The sequence below is a fragment of the Catharus ustulatus genome, chromosome 5 (assembly GCF_009819885.2).
Source record: "Catharus ustulatus isolate bCatUst1 chromosome 5, bCatUst1.pri.v2, whole genome shotgun sequence".
Classification (NCBI taxonomy): domain Eukaryota; kingdom Metazoa; phylum Chordata; class Aves; order Passeriformes; family Turdidae; genus Catharus; species Catharus ustulatus.
This window is the reverse complement of record NC_046225.1, coordinates 74,798,686-74,814,837: the sequence shown is the minus strand read 5'-3', so window position 1 is coordinate 74,814,837 and position 16,152 is coordinate 74,798,686. Positions and strand designations below refer to the sequence as shown.

Sequence of the window (16,152 nt, the reverse complement as noted above, 5' to 3'; positions counted from 1 at the left end):
CCCGGCCTGTTGCTTTTGGGATGTGAAAGAAGCACAGTTCCTCAGGGGTGCTGTGGCGAGGGGCGGCCCTGCCCTGAGAACAGGCTTCCTTTCAGCAGCCCCGGCCTCGCCGGAGGAATTCGCAGCCCCGGCCAGCGCCGCCGGCTCGGGGGAAATCGCGGCGTGTCTGGCATAGCTGCTCCGGCTGCGCTGACCGCAGCGCGTTCCAGCAGCCAGCCAAGGCCTTCCCCCTCCTCCTCCTCCTCCTCCCGGGCTGGGGTCCCCGCAATGGGGAAGGGGCTGGTGGGGTCAGAGCACCGGGCTGAGAGCTGGGCTGTGCCTCCCTCGGGTCACAGCTGAGTGTTCCTGCCCAGTGTCTCGGCCCCAGGCCCGGCCGGGCTCTGCTCCCACACAAGTCGAGGCAGTGTGTGAGACCTCAGGGTCACAGCCCCAGGATGGGATTTCTGCTCGATAATATTTGCCCTGGATCTGGTGAGGAGGAACCAGCTCTTCACCACATCCCTGCTCCTCAGTTCCCTCTGACACGGTGCTGTGAGGCTCGTGCTGGTTCCTTCCTCACCCACCTGGGCTTCTCCCAGAGGACCAGCCCTGGCTGAGGAGGGTGCTGGGGGCTGGTTTGGGACCAGGGGATGCTCCCACACCGTGCCACCTGCTCCTGGCAGGCTCCTCATCCCAACCCAGAGACGTGCCAGCAGCCATCAGGAAATAGAACTTACAACTTTATAGAGGAAATAAAATTACAACTGAGAGATGGGGTAGGAGCCACCCCTGGGCAGCGCTGTGGGCAGAGACACCTGCACCATCCCTGGGGGACCAGCGGCTCCTGGGGCCCTGTGTGGGTGGTGGGCCCTGGGGCCAGCTGAGGGGGTGAGGGAACCAGGGCTGAAGAGGGGAGTGGGAGTTGGGGTGCAGCTGGAATGGGAGAAATGGAGTGGTGAGGGGTGCAGAACCTCCCAGACCGTACCCGTGTGCCACAGCCCAAGGGGATGTGGCCACCATCTTCTGGCCAGTGGTTGGGGTGGCAGCCCCAGGCTGGGAGGTGCAGGTGTCGGTGCCTCCAGCACCAGCTTCCCCTGAGGTGGGGAAGGGCGGCCGGTGGCGAGTCCTGGGCAGTCCCCGGCAGGACACAGTGGCAGCAGCACTGGGCATCAGGCCTCCCTGCCAGTCTCCCAGCAGCTTCCTCCCACCCATATGGGGTGAGGGAGGGAGATGCCTGTCTCCCCAGGCCTGGGGCCCTATGAAATCTGGTTGTTGAGCTGACCTGGGTACTGCTCAAACCGCTTGTTGGCCTCCTCGCTGAGCGCATCTCCTGCGGGCAGAGGGCAGGGGCTGTGAACTCTGGTGCAGTGCATTCCCTGCCCTGCCAGCACCACCATCCTCATCCTCCTGGCTTCCTGCAGCCCTGTCACTGCCCTCCACCCTCAGCCCTGCGCTGTGCCCCAGGCTGTTACCGATGTGGCAGCTGTGCACCCAGATGCGGTGCCCGTCGTACTTGCAGTTGCATTTCATGGCATTGTTGGTGAAGTCACTCTCTGCCACCTCAAAGTTGGGGTTGATCACGACCTGTGGGGCACTGACAGTGAGATCCCTGCCCCAGCTGCACAGGGTGGGTCTCCCCAGCTGTGCTGGGTATGGTGGGTGTGCTGGAGAGCTCCAGCTGATGTGGTGGGGTGGTCTGTCTCTGAGCACCATGTGCCCATGTGCAGTGCTGCTCAGAGTTGGAAAACCCATGTGGCAGCATGTCTGAGCAGCCCTGCACATCTGTGGGCACAAGGACAGGCACTGCCCTATGCCAGCACACCCACCAGCCCCACTGAGCTCCAGTGGGAGACAGGGATGGGTGGCTGAAGCGTGTGGAGGGCTGAGGTGCAGGGACAGAGGAGGGTGGCAGGAGGGGCTGGGGAGGGTCAGGTGCACCTGCAGGATGTAGTTGCCTGGCTTGACATCAGTGATGTCAATCCACTGGCAGTCGATGTCGTGCCGGTACAGGTCCCAGCAGCCCACGGTGATGCCCTGCTCCCCAAAGTTGGCACACTCGTACCTTTTGGCCACATCTGCAGGCAGGAGGAGACACAGTTTGTCCCTGCTGAGACTCCAGCTGGCCCCATGATGGGGACACAGGCAGGGACAGTGCTGCAGGGCCCCATGTCACCCACCTTCCTCGCACTCAGTGTCCTCCAGGCAGAAGCTGGCCTTGTGTCCCTCGGCCACCTTGGTGCCATTGGGGGTCAGGATGTCGTAGTGGGTGAAGATGTCCATGCTGTGGTAGTGCCTGTGGGAGGGAGCCAGCATCTGCTGCAGACCAGCCTGCCCTGCATCAGCCCCCTGCCACCAGGAATGTCCCCACAGCCCCTGCTCTGAGGTGGCAGCACTGTGAGGTTGGGCAGAGCTGTGTCCTGCCCTGGAAGGGGACACAGCTGTCCCCAGCCCCAGCTGGCTCAGATAAATAGAGGGCTCAGCTGCAGGGCACATCCCTGCCCTCTTGGAGACCCCAGCCCCAACACTGCTCATTCATGAACAGCCCTAAGCCAAACCAACTGGACCCTGGGCAGAAGACTGGGGCTACCCAGTGTCACCCTTCCCCAGTGTCCCCCTCATCCAGTGTCACCCTCACTCAGTGTCACTCTCTTTCAGCATCAGCCATACCCAGTGCTGCTCTCACCCAACCCACTGCAGCACCACCACCCTCTCCCCACCCTGACCCTCAGCCCCATCTGTCCCCTGCCCACACGCACCGGTGGCACTCGTGCCAGACCCAGGAGTGGCGGCCGGCCTTGGGGCGGAAGTCGGCGCGGCCGCGGTTGTGGATCTGGGAGGAGAAGCGGAGCAGGCGGCGGTGTCCGTAGGGCCAGTTGGCCAGGCGGGCCGAGCTGGCCAGGCAGTTTTCCTCGGCGGCGCAGTACAGCATGTGCAGCGGCCGGTCCTCGATGTACGCCGTCTCCTGCACCAGCGGTGCGTGCAGCAGCAGGTCAGAGGCAGCTGGGGACAGGCGGCTGCTCAGGGACAGGCCCTGCTCTCAGCAGAGATAGGGCGAGTGGAGGGGATGGGGCAGTGCCCAGGGCTGGCAGGGCTGAGCCAGCCAGAGGGGAATTGTGTCCTCTCCATTGGCTGGGCATTGCTGATCTCCATCTGCAAACCCCACTGACCACAGCCCCTGGCCACACAGCGCTGTTGTCTGCAGAGCCCATTGCCCACAGACCCCACTGCCCACAGATCCTGCAGCCCACAGACCCCTTCCCTGCAGAGCCCCCACCCACAGACCCCCTCCCTGCAGCCCCCATTGCCCGCAGCCCCCGTGGCCGCTCACTCTCGGAGCAGATGACGCCCGCAGCAAAGCGCGTGCCCGTGTTCCTGCAGCTCAGGCTGGCACCATGGTGCTGGCAGTGGCTCAGGGACATCTCGTGGCCAGCACACTTCACCCCGCTCATGACCATCTCTGTCACGTTGCTGGCATCCCAGTACCACGTCTCCTGAGGAGGGAGTGAGGCAGGGTGGGTGGCAGCGCTGGTGGCTGGACTGCCCAGGATCACTTGTACCCAGGCTGCAGCCAAGCCCCCCACCACAGCTGCCCAGGCCCCTAGCTGCCCACATGGGTCCTGTCCTGTGAGTGGAGTGTCCCTCTGACCCCACCTGTCCCCATGGAGCCCCATGGTGCCTGTGCTCACCAGGGCATCACCGGTGCCCTCCCCGCTGTCACCTACCGTCACGGCATGCAGGGAGTAGCCCAGGCCGAGCTGACGACAGGCCACCATGGCCTCCTTGGTGGTCCAGCCATCGCTGCAGACCGTGCCCCACTTACTGCCTCGCTTCACCTCCACGCGGCCCTCAAACTCCGTCCTCCCGCCAGCCAGGCGGATCTGCGGGGAAGCCCTGGCGCCGTGAGCGGCCATCCCACGCTGTGTCACCTCCTGCCCCACTGCCATCCCCATCCATCCCTCGTCCCCCCAGCCCTGTGAGCGGTGGTGGTGGCTGCTGCTGCCCTGGCCAAGCTGGTGCTGGCACCTACTTGTAAGCCGTGGTTAGCGAATCCCAGACCCAGCTGGCGACAGGCCACCATGGCCTCGAGCGTACCCCAGCCTTCGCCGCACACCAGACCCCAGCGGGGCTGGTCCCCGTCGCCAGCCCCCACCGCCACCTCGACCCGCCCCTCGAAGCGGCTCCGGCCCCCGCTCAGCCGAATCTGCAGAGAAAGGCAGTGGCAGCATCATCACCATCACAGGGGATGCTCCCCCTGGACAGCAGGATTGTCCCCAGCCTCTGTCCTGTGCTGCAGGGATGGGGAAGCCAGGAATTGAGCAGAGCCAAGCACAGCTTTAGTTGGCAGGGAACTTGCCCAAACCAGTGGATTTGGGGACAACAAATCGCTTGTGAGTTTGGGAATTGTCTCACCAGCGTGGGGACAACAGTTCATTTTGAAATGGCATCATTTCAGAAATGACAGGTGGGAAAGAGTTAATGGCCATTAAAAAAGCTCAAAATGGATGAAACGATGGGCCAGGGCAAACAGGAACAAGTGGCTCCGTTTGCTTGTTTCATCATTGGCAAAAAAAAAAATCTCCCTTGATTGGCCCACAGTGATTTTTTTTTCCTGGTGTTTCTGCAGGGGAGTGGACACAGGCTGGCAGCAAGAAAAGCAGCAGGGAGCAGCTGCCCCACACTTCCCTTCACAGAGCAGCACCCACAGAGCCCCCACAGCCTCCCCTCCACCCCCCTCCTCACAGGGGCTCCCACCCACAAAATCCCTGAGCTCCCAGGGCAGGGAGGAATGTGTGGGATGCAGAGGAGGAGAGATGGACCCCATGGATCTGTGGGCCTTTCCCAACCCCCCACTCTGAGCCCCACGCAGACCCTGGGGTGCGCACCAGGTTCTCGTAGCCCATGTAGGGGATGTTGCAGCGAACGGCCGCGTCCTCCGAGTGCTTGCAGTCCTCCTGTGTGATGTTCCTGAAGGGGCAGTTCCACAGGGATTTCTCGGTGCCCCGGCACTGCACCTCGTTCAGGTGGATGGGGCCCGTCCCTGACAGAGGACAGCAGAAATCAGGGCCCTGTGACACATGGATGGCCACCCCGTCCCCAAGGCTGCCCTCTGTTTTTGGCAGGTCTGAGGGAGTTGGACACTCCAGCCTTCACAGTGTGGTTGAGTGGCTGTGATCCTGTGATGCTCCATGTGCATCCAGCACACAGGACACCCCAATGGATAAAAGCCTCCTCCACAGCTCCAGGAGGGGATGCCTTGCCCGCTGTGCCCTGCAGCCTCACCTTGCCCCATGCGTGCCCCAGTGAGAGCCTCCTTGGCGCTGCCAAAGCCCAGCTCGCGGCACACCACGCTGGCCGACTGCAGGTTCCAGTGGTCGTCACAGATCGTGCCCCACTCGCTGCTCTTGAGCACCTCAACGCGGCCCTCGCCGACCCTGGCACCGCCCTTCAGCCGGATCCGGGGCTGTGGGAGCAGGGACAGGTGTGGGACAGTGTGGAATGGCACAACACAGCGCTGGCCACGACTCCGGGGATGTGCAGGGACACGACATCGTCCCCACCTCCTGCTCCGGAGCTGGTCACCCAGTAACCCGTACACCCACACAACCCTGGGGACAGAGCCTGGCTGTGGGGCACTGTCCAGCTCTGGGCCACCACAGGACTCATCTGGGCTCACCTGGCCCTGCTGCTGCTGCTGCTGGCGCTGCTTCTTCTTGTGGGCATTGCCAGTGGCAAAGAGGGGCCCGGGCACGCAGCTGACCACGGCGGGCATGCCGGAGCCACAGGCTGCTGAGGAGTTGCCCCGGTAGAACTCGAAGGAGCACATGGACAGGTGCACCTCTGTCCCCGTGCAGGACACCGAGTGCAGGCGGTAGTTGAGCTGCTGCCGCTCTGTGAAGAGCCTGTGGGGGAAAGGAGCCCTGAGCCACGGCCAGCATGGCCAGTGGCAGTGGAGGTGTCACCAGCCACTCTGCCTGCAGCTGCATGTGCTGTCTGTGCCCCTTGCCGTGTCCCCAGGGTGACACACGGTGCCTGCCAGGCACCCACCCCTTGCCAACTGCCTGTCCCACACCCCCAGCAGCACAGGGACACGTGGGGACACGCACAGATCTGGTGGGACTGCACGAGGCTCCTGTCTCTGGCTCTCCACTGGAGCCATTTACCTCTTCTTGAGCCCTATGTCCTCCCTGCGCTTTTGTTTAGGCTGAGATTTGGAGGCCAGCCTGGAAAATAGAAAACAACCATCGTGAAGCCCAGGGCCTCAGGCTGTCACCTCTGCCCGCAGCAGTGACACAACGAGCACAGCCTGGCTTCACTGGAGGCTGAACTGGGCACCTTGCCCCCAGGAAGACTCATGTGCATCCCCTTTGTGTCACACAGGGGTGCAACAGCATCATCTGCTGCCAGCAGCGTGACACAGCCACACTCTGCAGCAATGATGCAGCTTCCTGCATGCATGCATCCCACCAGGAAACTGCTGGATGCAGCCACATCCTGCTCTGCCTTGTCACAGGGCAAAAGATCAAACACCAGCAGCCACCATTTGATCGGTCAGGTGTGGGTGAGGTGTGTCCTCATCCAGATACCTCAAGGTGCAGGACACCCAGCAAGCAGCACCAAGCAAGCAGCACAGGCAGCCCCAGGGTACTTTCCCTGCGGCCATGGAGCACGGTGGAACTTGCTGCAGGCTGGCAAGGACCTGCTGCCAGCGAGGGAAGCAGCCCTGGCACAGGCTGAGCAAAGAGGGGAAGCTGCCTGAGGCACAGCACACACAAGGTGTAGGTGCAATCCCAACATCCTCAAATGCTGGCTTCCCTCAAGGAGGAAGATGCTGAGCAGAGCCAAAACACCAGAGCCCACAAGGAGGGAAGACCACAGTGGCCCAAAGGAGGGGACTGACAGCCCCAGGGACCAGGCAGAACCAAGCCTGGCCACTGTCCCCACAGGTTGGTGTCAGCCTGCACAGCCCAGTGAGGACACAGCACAGGGCTGGCATTCAGACAGCCAGAGGGCATCAAATCCTATTCACACTCAGGAAAACACTTCTGGATCCTGCACCTAGATCTGGGTCCCCAGGACAAGAAGATGTCATGAATGTGGTGTGAGCCCCAGGGAGAGCAGCAAGGCAGGAGGAAATGGGGAGTGTGGGCTGAGTGGGAGCTGTGAGGATCCTGGCTCTTCTATCAGGGAGGGAAGAGCACAAGAGAAAAGAAGCATGACTGACAACAAAAGGTTCAGGCTCAGGGTAAGGAAAACCTTTTGCCCATGAGGGCTGTTCCATACTGGAGCAGAAACCACAGGGCTGCAGAATTTCTATCCATGGAAAGTTTCAAAAGCCAGCTGGATGAAATCCTGGGTTTAACCCACAGCTGGCTCTGCTTCACACAGGGAGCTGGACCAGGACTTCCAGAGGTCCCTTCCAGCCTGGATTAGCCTGTGCCTTCATAAGACAGTGGCTGTGCAGCCCAAGATTGATCAGCCCCTACAAAACAACGTGGCTCTCAGGACCCAGTTCCTGCTCAGGGCAGAGGGACAGGACTGCAGCCTCATGGAGACACAAAACATTTCCCCCAGTGATGTAGGGGAAGGACCTGCTCACTGGGAAAAGGGCAGTCAGCACCAAACCAGCCAGGAAACAGCACATTGGAGCAAACAGGACCTTCAGGTGGGGGGTTGAGGAAATCCATGGGATGACCCTGCCTGAATTCCCATCAGCAGCTGTAGGAGCTGGCAAGGATGACTGCTGGGGACATAGACCTGGGAGTGCCACAGTGAAGAGCTCACAGTGGGTGTAGGGAACCAGGGAAGGTGGTGGGACTGGGGCAGAGCATCGTGGCAGAGGTCTCACGGAAAAGCTCAGAGTGGATGGGCTCTGACTCACTGTATCCACCAACAAATCCAGCAGCAGGATTCAGGGATGGAGAGAAAAGGCAGCCAGACCATCGCCTGGGCCTGGCAGAAAGGCAGCAAGAGTGAGTGGGCAGAGGATGCAAGAGACCCCAAGCAGATGTGGCACTCGGGGCAGGACCTGCCACACTGTGCCCATCAAAATTGCTGAGCATGGTGTCCACACCAGCCCATTCTGCAGGGAATGGAGGGGTGCACAGCCTTTCCAGCATCCCCACTGCTGCTTTCTGCAGAAAACAGCCCATTTCCACAGCCCTTCCTCCCCATCCACCAGGAGAGACGGCTCTGCTCCAAGGCCTCCTGCTCCCCTCCCAGGAGGGGAGTGTGCAGGACAGGGCTGCTCTGCCTGGAGCATGATCAGCCTGGGAGGGAGATCATCTCTCATGGGGAATGGGGGACCCCAGCATGCACAGGCAGGTCCCCTGGGGTGGGGTTTGTCCTACTGGGCCAGCACAACCCAAGCCTTCAGTCTGCTCCGTCCAGATCCGTTCGTGCCTGGATCCATTCTGACGGCAGAGACTGGTGGGGCCGGACAGCCCAGCTCTGCCCAGCTCAGCAGATGGGGCTCCCTGGCCCCTTACCTGCTGCCCAGCCCCGGGCTGTGGCCCTTCATCCTGGCTGCTCGCTTCAGCCGCCTGCAGAGCGACACCAGAGCTGCCTGCTCAGGGCACACACAGCGCCAGGCACGGCGTGTCCACGCCCCTTGCTCAAGCCGTGGTGTGGCTGGAGCATCCCCTGATGGCTGCAAGCCTCCCCTTGGGATGGGGACACCACTGCCAGGGAGCAAAAGTGCTCCCCTTGGAGTGGCCTTTGCTGTAGTGTGGGTGGTGCCATGGCTATCAAGAGTCCAGATGGCCAGCTGGGGCTTGGATTTGCGAGCAGCAGGGTGGGAGGGATTTTAGGAGTCACAACACCCCACAGCACAACCTCTGCTGTTCCCCCAGCACCACCCCACACCCCTGGCTCTGCTTGGACACCCCACCCTTTACTCACTTGTAGAAGTTCCTGTTGACTTTCTTCTCTGCCGGGAAGCCCATCATGCCGCAGACGACGCGGCTGTTGTGGCTGTGCCAGCCCTGGTCGCAGATCTGTGCCCAGCTGTCCTTGTAGCGCACCTCCACGATGCCCTCTGTCACCGGCAGCTGCCGCCGCCCCCCGGACACCACCGGCCGCAGCCGCACCTCCTCCACGTGGCTCTGCTCGGTCTGCGGGGATCAGCCCGGCTCACATCACATCCAATCACCCCAGCCCGCTCCCAGGGAATCGCCAAGGATGCAGGAGAGGGGTGCCCAGTCACAGGTGGGGAACAGGGACAGCTAGTCCTGTGTTCCTGCTGGCCACATCTGATGGCTCTGGGCAGCCAAGGATTGAACCTCATCCAGAGAACTCAGTGCCTCTTTTCCCCTTGTGCATCTCCAGGGAGCACAACCAGGAAAGCCAGTGCTGCTTGCCTGCACCCCTAGGGAGAGCTCCCACACCCTGTGGCATCCTGAACATCACCAGCTGCCCACTCTGGCCAGCAGCTTCCTCACCTCGATGACGTTGGAGTCCTTGAAGCCTGGAATGCGTTCATCCTTGCAGACAACACCTGCATCTTCCTCGTGGCTGCAGTCGCTGTTCCCCCAGCCCCGGTGTTTGCAGTCCCCGATGCTCTTCTCGCTTCCAGCACAGTTCACATTGTCCAGCCAGATCCGCCCTGCCACACACAGCCTAGGGGTGAGCCCTGGGAACTGGGAAGGTGCCCACAGAGCATGGCCAGGGACCACGCAGCTCACACAAAACTGAGCCAGTGAAATGCCATGAGTAAAGCTCTGGGTGGGTGATCTGCAGGTGGACAGTCCCCACCTCCCCAAGGGGCTGCTCTGACAGACAGAAAGCTCCCACACGAGCACACAACCATTGCCAGGCATTACCCCACCCCAGGCAGTTTGGGGGGCTGTACCAGGGGGATGCTGCACCCACCACCCCTCTCTTACCGACTCCTTTGCCGTACTTGGCGCTGTGGGCCCAGCCGGTGGCAGCCACGAAGCCGAGGTGCCGGCACAGCACGTGAGCGTTGCCCAGCGTGAAATCATCATCACAGATGGTGCCCCACTCGTCGTTGTAGAAGACCTCGACGCGGCCCTCGTTGTGCTTGCGGGGGTACCCGGCCAGGCGGAACCGCAGCTGGGGCCCGGGGGCGTGTGTGGGGCTGGAGGGGGTGGGCTGGGCACTGCCCACCCACAGCCACGCACTGCCCAGCAGCACCAGCAGCTCTGGCCATGCCCACGAGCCACAGCCTCCCATGGCAGTGGGGCCCTGTAGGGACAGAAAAGGTCAGGGTGTGCTGGGGTTGTGGTGGAACACCTGCATTCCCATCCAGCATCCCCATCCAGCATCACCATCCAGCCCTGTGCTGGTTAAACCTCCTGCCCAGCAGCACCAGCAGCTCTGGCCATGCCCACGAGCCACAGCCTCCCACGGCAGTGGGGTCCTGTAGGGGCAGACAGAGTCAGATGCCTGGTGAGACTTAAGGTCCACTGGTGGAACACCAGCACCTCCATCCAGCAGCCCTGCTGGTTTAACCCCCTGTGCTGGTTAAACCCCCTGTGCTGGTTAAACCCCTTGCCCAGCACCAGCATGGCCACATGCCTTGTCCTGCCCAGAGTGCCCTCAACACCCTCTGCACCCCTGCCCAGTGCTCCTGTCCCCTGTCCCACTCTGCAAACAGCCCCTGCTGAGCCCCCACCACGCTGTCTGGTCACATCTGAAGGGCAGTGAGGGCAGATGGGCACAGGGGTGTGCACCCCCCGAGAACTGAATGGAAGGAGGGGGATGAGCTGCCAGAGCTGAGGGAGCTGGAACAGGCTCAGGGCACAGGGAAAGCCCAGCTGGACCGGCCAGGAGCTCAGTCCAGCAGGAGCAGGGAATGGCTGCTGGCTGAGGGGATTCCAGCCCACGCTCTGCCCTCCGTGACGCGCGAGGCAGCCGGAGCATTCACATTCCTCCGTGCCGCGTTCCTCCATTCCTCCGACAATATTTGTGGCTCGCTGAATACCTGAGGGAGATGTGGTATTCCTGCACCAGTCCCACGGCAAACAATAGTGAAAACCCTTCTCTGTGAGCCTCCCTCCCTTCCCAGTGTGCTATTCCCATGGATCCTGTAGCTCAGGAGCAGCATTTTTGCACAGTGTTGCCAAGCTCTGACCAATGCTGGCCCACGACCACCAGCATGGCCACTTGCTCACCTCCCTCTCCACTGCAGCCTGGTGTCACCATCTCTTCCATTCCCCCAAAACACCCCCAAGGCATCCCCACAGCAGGATGTCTCCCCAAGTCCCCCCTGAGCACAGATCCTGCCTGCTGCACTCACACAGACTGTGCTTGCCATTAGAAAACATAAAAAAGAACAAGTTTTGGCTTTCCTGGGGTGATTTAAAATCCCCGTATTTAGCTGCAGGGTCACAAAGAAAGGGAAATAAATTCAAACCCCACGCAGAGCTAGGGGTGCCACAGCTGCTCCATCTCCCCACCAGCCTCCAGGGCAGGGTTTTCATGGAGGAATCAGCCCCATTCCTGCTTGGCTCACTTTTCCAGAGGATGAGGACCTGACCCACAATCCAGCCTCTTTAGAATGCCTCCTGGGCTGAGGCAGGGATGAATCAGGATGGTGCCCAGTGCCAGCCCTTTTTCCACACCCATAACACCAACACAAGCCTCCACAGGGCCCAGCCCTGCTGCCTGCCTCCTCTATCACAACTTGGGCACAGGGGACATCACAGAGCCGGTGGGGACATGGCTCAGGCAGCTGGGAGCCCTGGGGGTGGTGGGAGCCAGCTCTGGGCTCCTGGTGCCTCAGCTGCCTGCTCTGGCACTGTGAGAACAGCAGAGCTCAGCAGGACGTGTGTTTGTGGGCAGCCAGCAGGGAAACGCTCTGCTGAACCTTTTACCCAGCCAGCAGGAAGGGAGGGTGACTGCAAAGGGCCACCCCAGCCCTGCCAGTGGCTTAGGAAAGGGCATCTCTGGGTTTGGAATGGAAATTCTCCATCCTCACCTCCACACCCTGCAGCAAAGGGATGAAATTGCCATCTCACAGCAGTAACAAAACTTTTTATTCCACCCTTGCATCGCTGAAGGGACATCACCCAGCCCAGAGGAAGGGCTGTAAACCCTCAGAGCTGTCCTGGCACACCAGCGTGGGTCCCCTCAGTGCTAACTGTAACACACCTCGGGGTGTGTTTCCTCAGGGAAAGCTGGAGTGCACAAGGATTGGAGCTTCCCCAGCACTCCTGAGCCAGCAGGATGCTCTGCTGTGGAACTGGGCAGTTTCACAACGGGGTCAGCACAGCCCTAAAGGACAGCAGCACAATTAATGCCAATCTCCATGGTCTGGCAGAAATAGCCCGTGTCAGGAAGCAGCAATGGCCTTTTATGAGATCACAGGTCCTGTTAATTGGAGTAACTGTGTTGATCTAACAGGCTGAGACTGGAAGGCATTCAATTCATCTTGCACCACCTTTTAATGAATAATTAGCACTCAACAAAATCAATGCACCTTCTCCTAAGTGGATTAAAGCTGGTCACCTGCTGGAACTAAAATGTGGTTACACGGGGAAGTCACCACTCCGTGGGCTTTCTGGTGAGGATCACATGCTTTTCAAAGCAAAACTCTGCCAGGAGGAGGAAAAACTTACCTTCCTGGTACAGACTGCAGATAGAAATGGGGAGAAACAAGAGATGGGAATAGGGACATGGTAAATCAGCATAATGCAGCCTACATCCTTGGCTACAAGGAAAATTTAAATCTGTGCATTGAGGAAAAAACCACAGAGGACACCTGAAAAGTGCGTGGGCTTTGTGCAGCAAATCATTGATTCCCCTCCAAGCAGCGTGACCTGAGTGTCTGTAATCCCTGCTCCTGGGTCCTGCTTCAGCTCTGCCCCAGCATCTCTCATCCCCTCTGCCCTGGCACCTCAGCTCCACCACTCACCTCAGAGTTTCCCAGTGACATTCCCAGCCGAGCTCTGTGGGGCCAAAGCCTTTTCCATGCCCAGCCAGGCCAGCTGCCATGTGAGCTCCCTGCAGCACAGCACGGCTCTTTCCCCATCTCTGCACCACCTCCCTCTCCGAACACGCTCCGTGTCCGTGTCCTGGGCAGCCAGGCTAACAGGGCTCTCATTGTCCACATCACTTTTTCCGTTCTCTGAGGCACAAGCCGTGCGTTTGCTCCTCTCCTGCTGCTCCTTCTGCTCTCAGGCTTTGCTCCAGCCCTCTGGATGGGGAGCCCACCCCAGCATCCCAACCATCCTGCTGTCAGCTCCAGCCAGGGACAGTCTCCTCTTGGACCAGGGCTTGTGCCACTCTGGATGTGCTTGTGTCACCCTGGATGTGCTGCCCTGGGCACATATGCTCAGCAGAACTCCCCTGCAAGGGTAAAGGGCTCTGGAGGACGGGCTGGCTGGAGCGAGAGCTGGGCGTGGGAGCCGGGAAGCAGCCCAGGTTCTTGCCACTGCCTGGGAAACCTCAGGAATGTCCCAGCCGGGTGTGCACGAGGCCCTGAGCCACATCCCAGCCCTGCGGCGCAGCTGGCACTGCTGGTGGGGTGTGTGAGAGTACTGCAGAGTCAAAATCCTGGGGCTCCCTCCGGTCCTCAGCCTCAGCCCTGTGCTGCTGAGGTTGGCATGGGTGAGAGGACCCTTCAGGGCAGCAGCAGGAGCCGTGGCACTGCTCAAACTGCTCCAATGCTGGCCCACTGGCTCTGCTTGTCCCAGTGGGTGACACCGTCCCCATCACAGCCCTGCATCTTGCACAGGGACTGCCCCTTCCAGAGCTGTGCTGGTGGATGTGCCCCGAGCCCAGGACTGCTCAAATCACATGTGTCCTTCAGCAGGACATCAGTGTGCCTCACCAAAACCCCAGTGAACAGCCACCAGACCTCGGGAAGGGGCAGCTCCTGGTGAGGCAGGTCCGTGGGTAACTCCGTGTATTTGACCAGCACGGGGCATCCCTGACATCCCAAGCCACAGCAGCAGGGAAGGGCCAGGCCACAGAGGCTCCTCAGGGACATGCTCACACAGCAACAGCCTTGGACAAACCCACATGGAGCATCCCAGGCACTGACAACTGGGAGGACTCAGAGCAGAGCAGCACAAGAGAGAGCGAGGACCTGGGAAACCCGCCAGCACAAGGGAGAGGAAGCTCGCTCTGTTTATCCTTCCTTGAGAAGGTTAAGGGGTGACACAGTCACTCTCTGTTGATGTCCCATGCCAGGACATCCCTGAGAGCACAGGGTCACGTCCCCAGCAGTCGGGGCAGGACAAGGTCTGGTGAGTCCCATGGCTTCAGGGCTCCATCCCTCCTCCCCTTGTCCCCAGGGCCCCCTCACACACAGCCCAGCGCTGGCCCTTTCGCAATCCTGCCGCCTGCACGGGCCTGCTCGGCTTTTCCAGCTTCCCTGCAGTCCTGGAGTGCTGGGAGCTCACCAAGCAGGGGAGCCCCGACACCCCCACGCTGCTCAGACACGGCTCAGAGCTCCGGGGTGAGCACCACCAAGGGCTGCAAGTTCCACAAACCGGTCCCAGAAGCACCAGGAAGCAGCCCAGGGTCACCATAGGAATTCCCTGGCAGGATTGGTCACTCCCAAAATTCCAACCTCCCGCGGATGGGAGCTCGCTGCCCCTCGCTGCCCGAAGGGAGGGTGCCACCCACTGTGTGTCCCCATCCCAGGCAGGGACAGGGACAGAAGGGACGCTCCGGCTCTCAGGGTGTCAGCAGGGACACAACATTGTCTGGGGCTGGGGCTGCACTTCCCCTTCCCCTGACAATTCCAGGTCCATCCCCTTTGGGCTATCTGATGTCCCCACGTCCTGCCGTCACCCCCTAAGCCAGAGCAGGTCACAGCACAGCTCCGTGCAGCTCCTACCCCCATTCCCAGCCTCCCCAGGACACAGCAGGGCTCTCAGCTCTGCTCTGAGCTCTCCCGGGCTCGGGACAGGCAGCCCTGGGAGGAACCAGATGCCGGCAGGAGGGAAAGACCTCGGAGGAATGCGCAAATATCAGCCATCCCCACGGGCTGAGGGGAGGGCGGAGGGGCTGTGGGGCTGCTGGTGGGGCTGCTGGTGGGGCTGCTGGTGGGGCTGCTGTCCCAGGGAACCTGCAACACGGAGCCAGCCGTCCTGGACCTGCTGGAGACGGGACCGGCTCGGAGAGCAGCCGGGAAAGCGAAAAGCCAGCCGCGAACAATCATCCCTTCCCTTCCAGCGCCGCCAGCCCCACATCCCTGCATCCATCCTCTCTCTTCCATGAGTACACCAAGTCCGCTCTTCACGGAAATCCTGAGTCGCTCCCCGCAGCCCACACGCTTTGGGGAGCGGTACAGCCGGGTCGGGACCCACCGGCTCCGCTTCCCGTGGGACACCCGAGCTGTGTCACAGAGCCCGGGACACGGCCCACGGGCACGGCACGGACACGGTGGGGCACCCCCACCACCCCGCACCCGAACCGAACCGAGCCGTAACGCGCCGTGCCAAACCGAGCCGAACCGTGCCGTGCCGAACCGAACCGATCCGTACCGAGTTCCGCAGTGCCGTGCCGAACCAAGCCGTGCCGTGCCGAGCCGTGCAGTGCCCTATCGTATCCTGCCGTGCCGAGCCGAGCGATTTCGGTCGGTGCCGCCGCGCTCCGCCCCGGCCCGCCCCGCGCCGTGCCCGTGTCCGTGTCCGTGTCCGGGGCCGCCCCGCAGCCCCGGCCCGCTCCGAGCGGCCCCGGCCCCGCCGCCGGCACGGCCCCGCACGGCCCCGCACGGCCCCGCCACGGGACCGGCTCCAGCCCCCGCCCCGCCCGGGCTCCGCTCCAGGCCCGGCCCCGGCCCCCCGGGATGGAGCCGCGGGAGCTGCCCGGCCGCTCCTGGGGCTGCGGGACCTGCCAGCCGAGCCCCCCATTTCCCGGGGTTTTGGGCATCCCGACCCCACCCAGCCCTCTCCTCACCCCGGGGCTCCGAAGGGCAACAGAGGGAAACAGCCAGGGATGGTTTGCTCCTGGCTGTCCTTTTGCAGAGGCTGCAGGGGGGTGGATGGACAGATCCCCCGCCTTGGTCATCCTGCCTGTCCTGGGCAGGCTGTGACCCCCAGACCCCCTGATCCAGGGGTTCCATCCCGCAGGAAAGCCCTGCAGGGCTGGGGTTGGGAGCTCCCAGTGCCAGGGGCTGGAGCACCTTCCTGGGGTGCAGAGCAAGGTGAAGCTGGGGAGCAGCTGGGATGTGAGGAGAGCTGCTTTGTTTGAGGGGACACC

The 16,152-nt window shown here is 61.8% G+C and overlaps 1 protein-coding gene across 4 annotated transcripts; it reads right to left on the bottom strand.

Annotated features, from left to right (window-relative positions):
* Positions 1-701: 701 nt before the first annotated feature.
* Positions 702-15,520, bottom strand: LOXL3 (lysyl oxidase like 3). 4 transcript variants are annotated; one of them, XM_033059720.1, is made up of 16 exons: positions 15,435-15,520; positions 9,861-10,182; positions 9,417-9,580; positions 8,878-9,089; positions 8,466-8,519; positions 6,141-6,200; positions 5,654-5,879; positions 5,260-5,440; positions 4,863-5,017; positions 4,007-4,180; positions 3,308-3,470; positions 2,736-2,979; positions 2,157-2,272; positions 1,918-2,054; positions 1,452-1,563; positions 702-1,309 (listed from the first exon to the last, which is right to left on the bottom strand). In XM_033059720.1, the coding sequence occupies exons 2-16, from the start codon at positions 10,168-10,170 to the stop codon at positions 1,236-1,238; spliced, it is 2,382 nt and encodes a 793-aa protein (XP_032915611.1). In that variant the 5' UTR covers positions 10,171-10,182; positions 15,435-15,520; the 3' UTR covers positions 702-1,235. The 4 variants fall into 4 exon arrangements, with proteins under 4 accessions (XP_032915611.1, XP_032915608.1, XP_032915609.1 ...); XM_033059717.1 differs by lacking the exons at positions 6,141-6,200; positions 8,466-8,519 and having other exon boundaries at positions 15,435-15,519; XM_033059718.1 differs by lacking the exons at positions 4,007-4,180; positions 6,141-6,200; positions 8,466-8,519 and adding an exon at positions 3,702-3,857 and having other exon boundaries at positions 15,435-15,519.
* Positions 15,521-16,152: the final 632 nt, after the last annotated feature.

Coding starts and splice junctions, on each gene's coding strand:
- LOXL3 (XM_033059719.2), bottom strand. CDS start 10,170: ATGGGAGGCTGTGGCTCGTGGGCATGGCCAGAGCTGCTGGTGCTGCTG. Junction 9,581..9,860: donor CAAGTACGGCAAAGGAGTCG/GTAAGAGAGGGG, acceptor TGTGTGTGGCAG/GGCGGATCTGGCTGGACAAT. Junction 1,310..1,451: donor GGTGCACAGCTGCCACATCG/GTAACAGCCTGG, acceptor CTCTGCCCGCAG/GAGATGCGCTCAGCGAGGAG.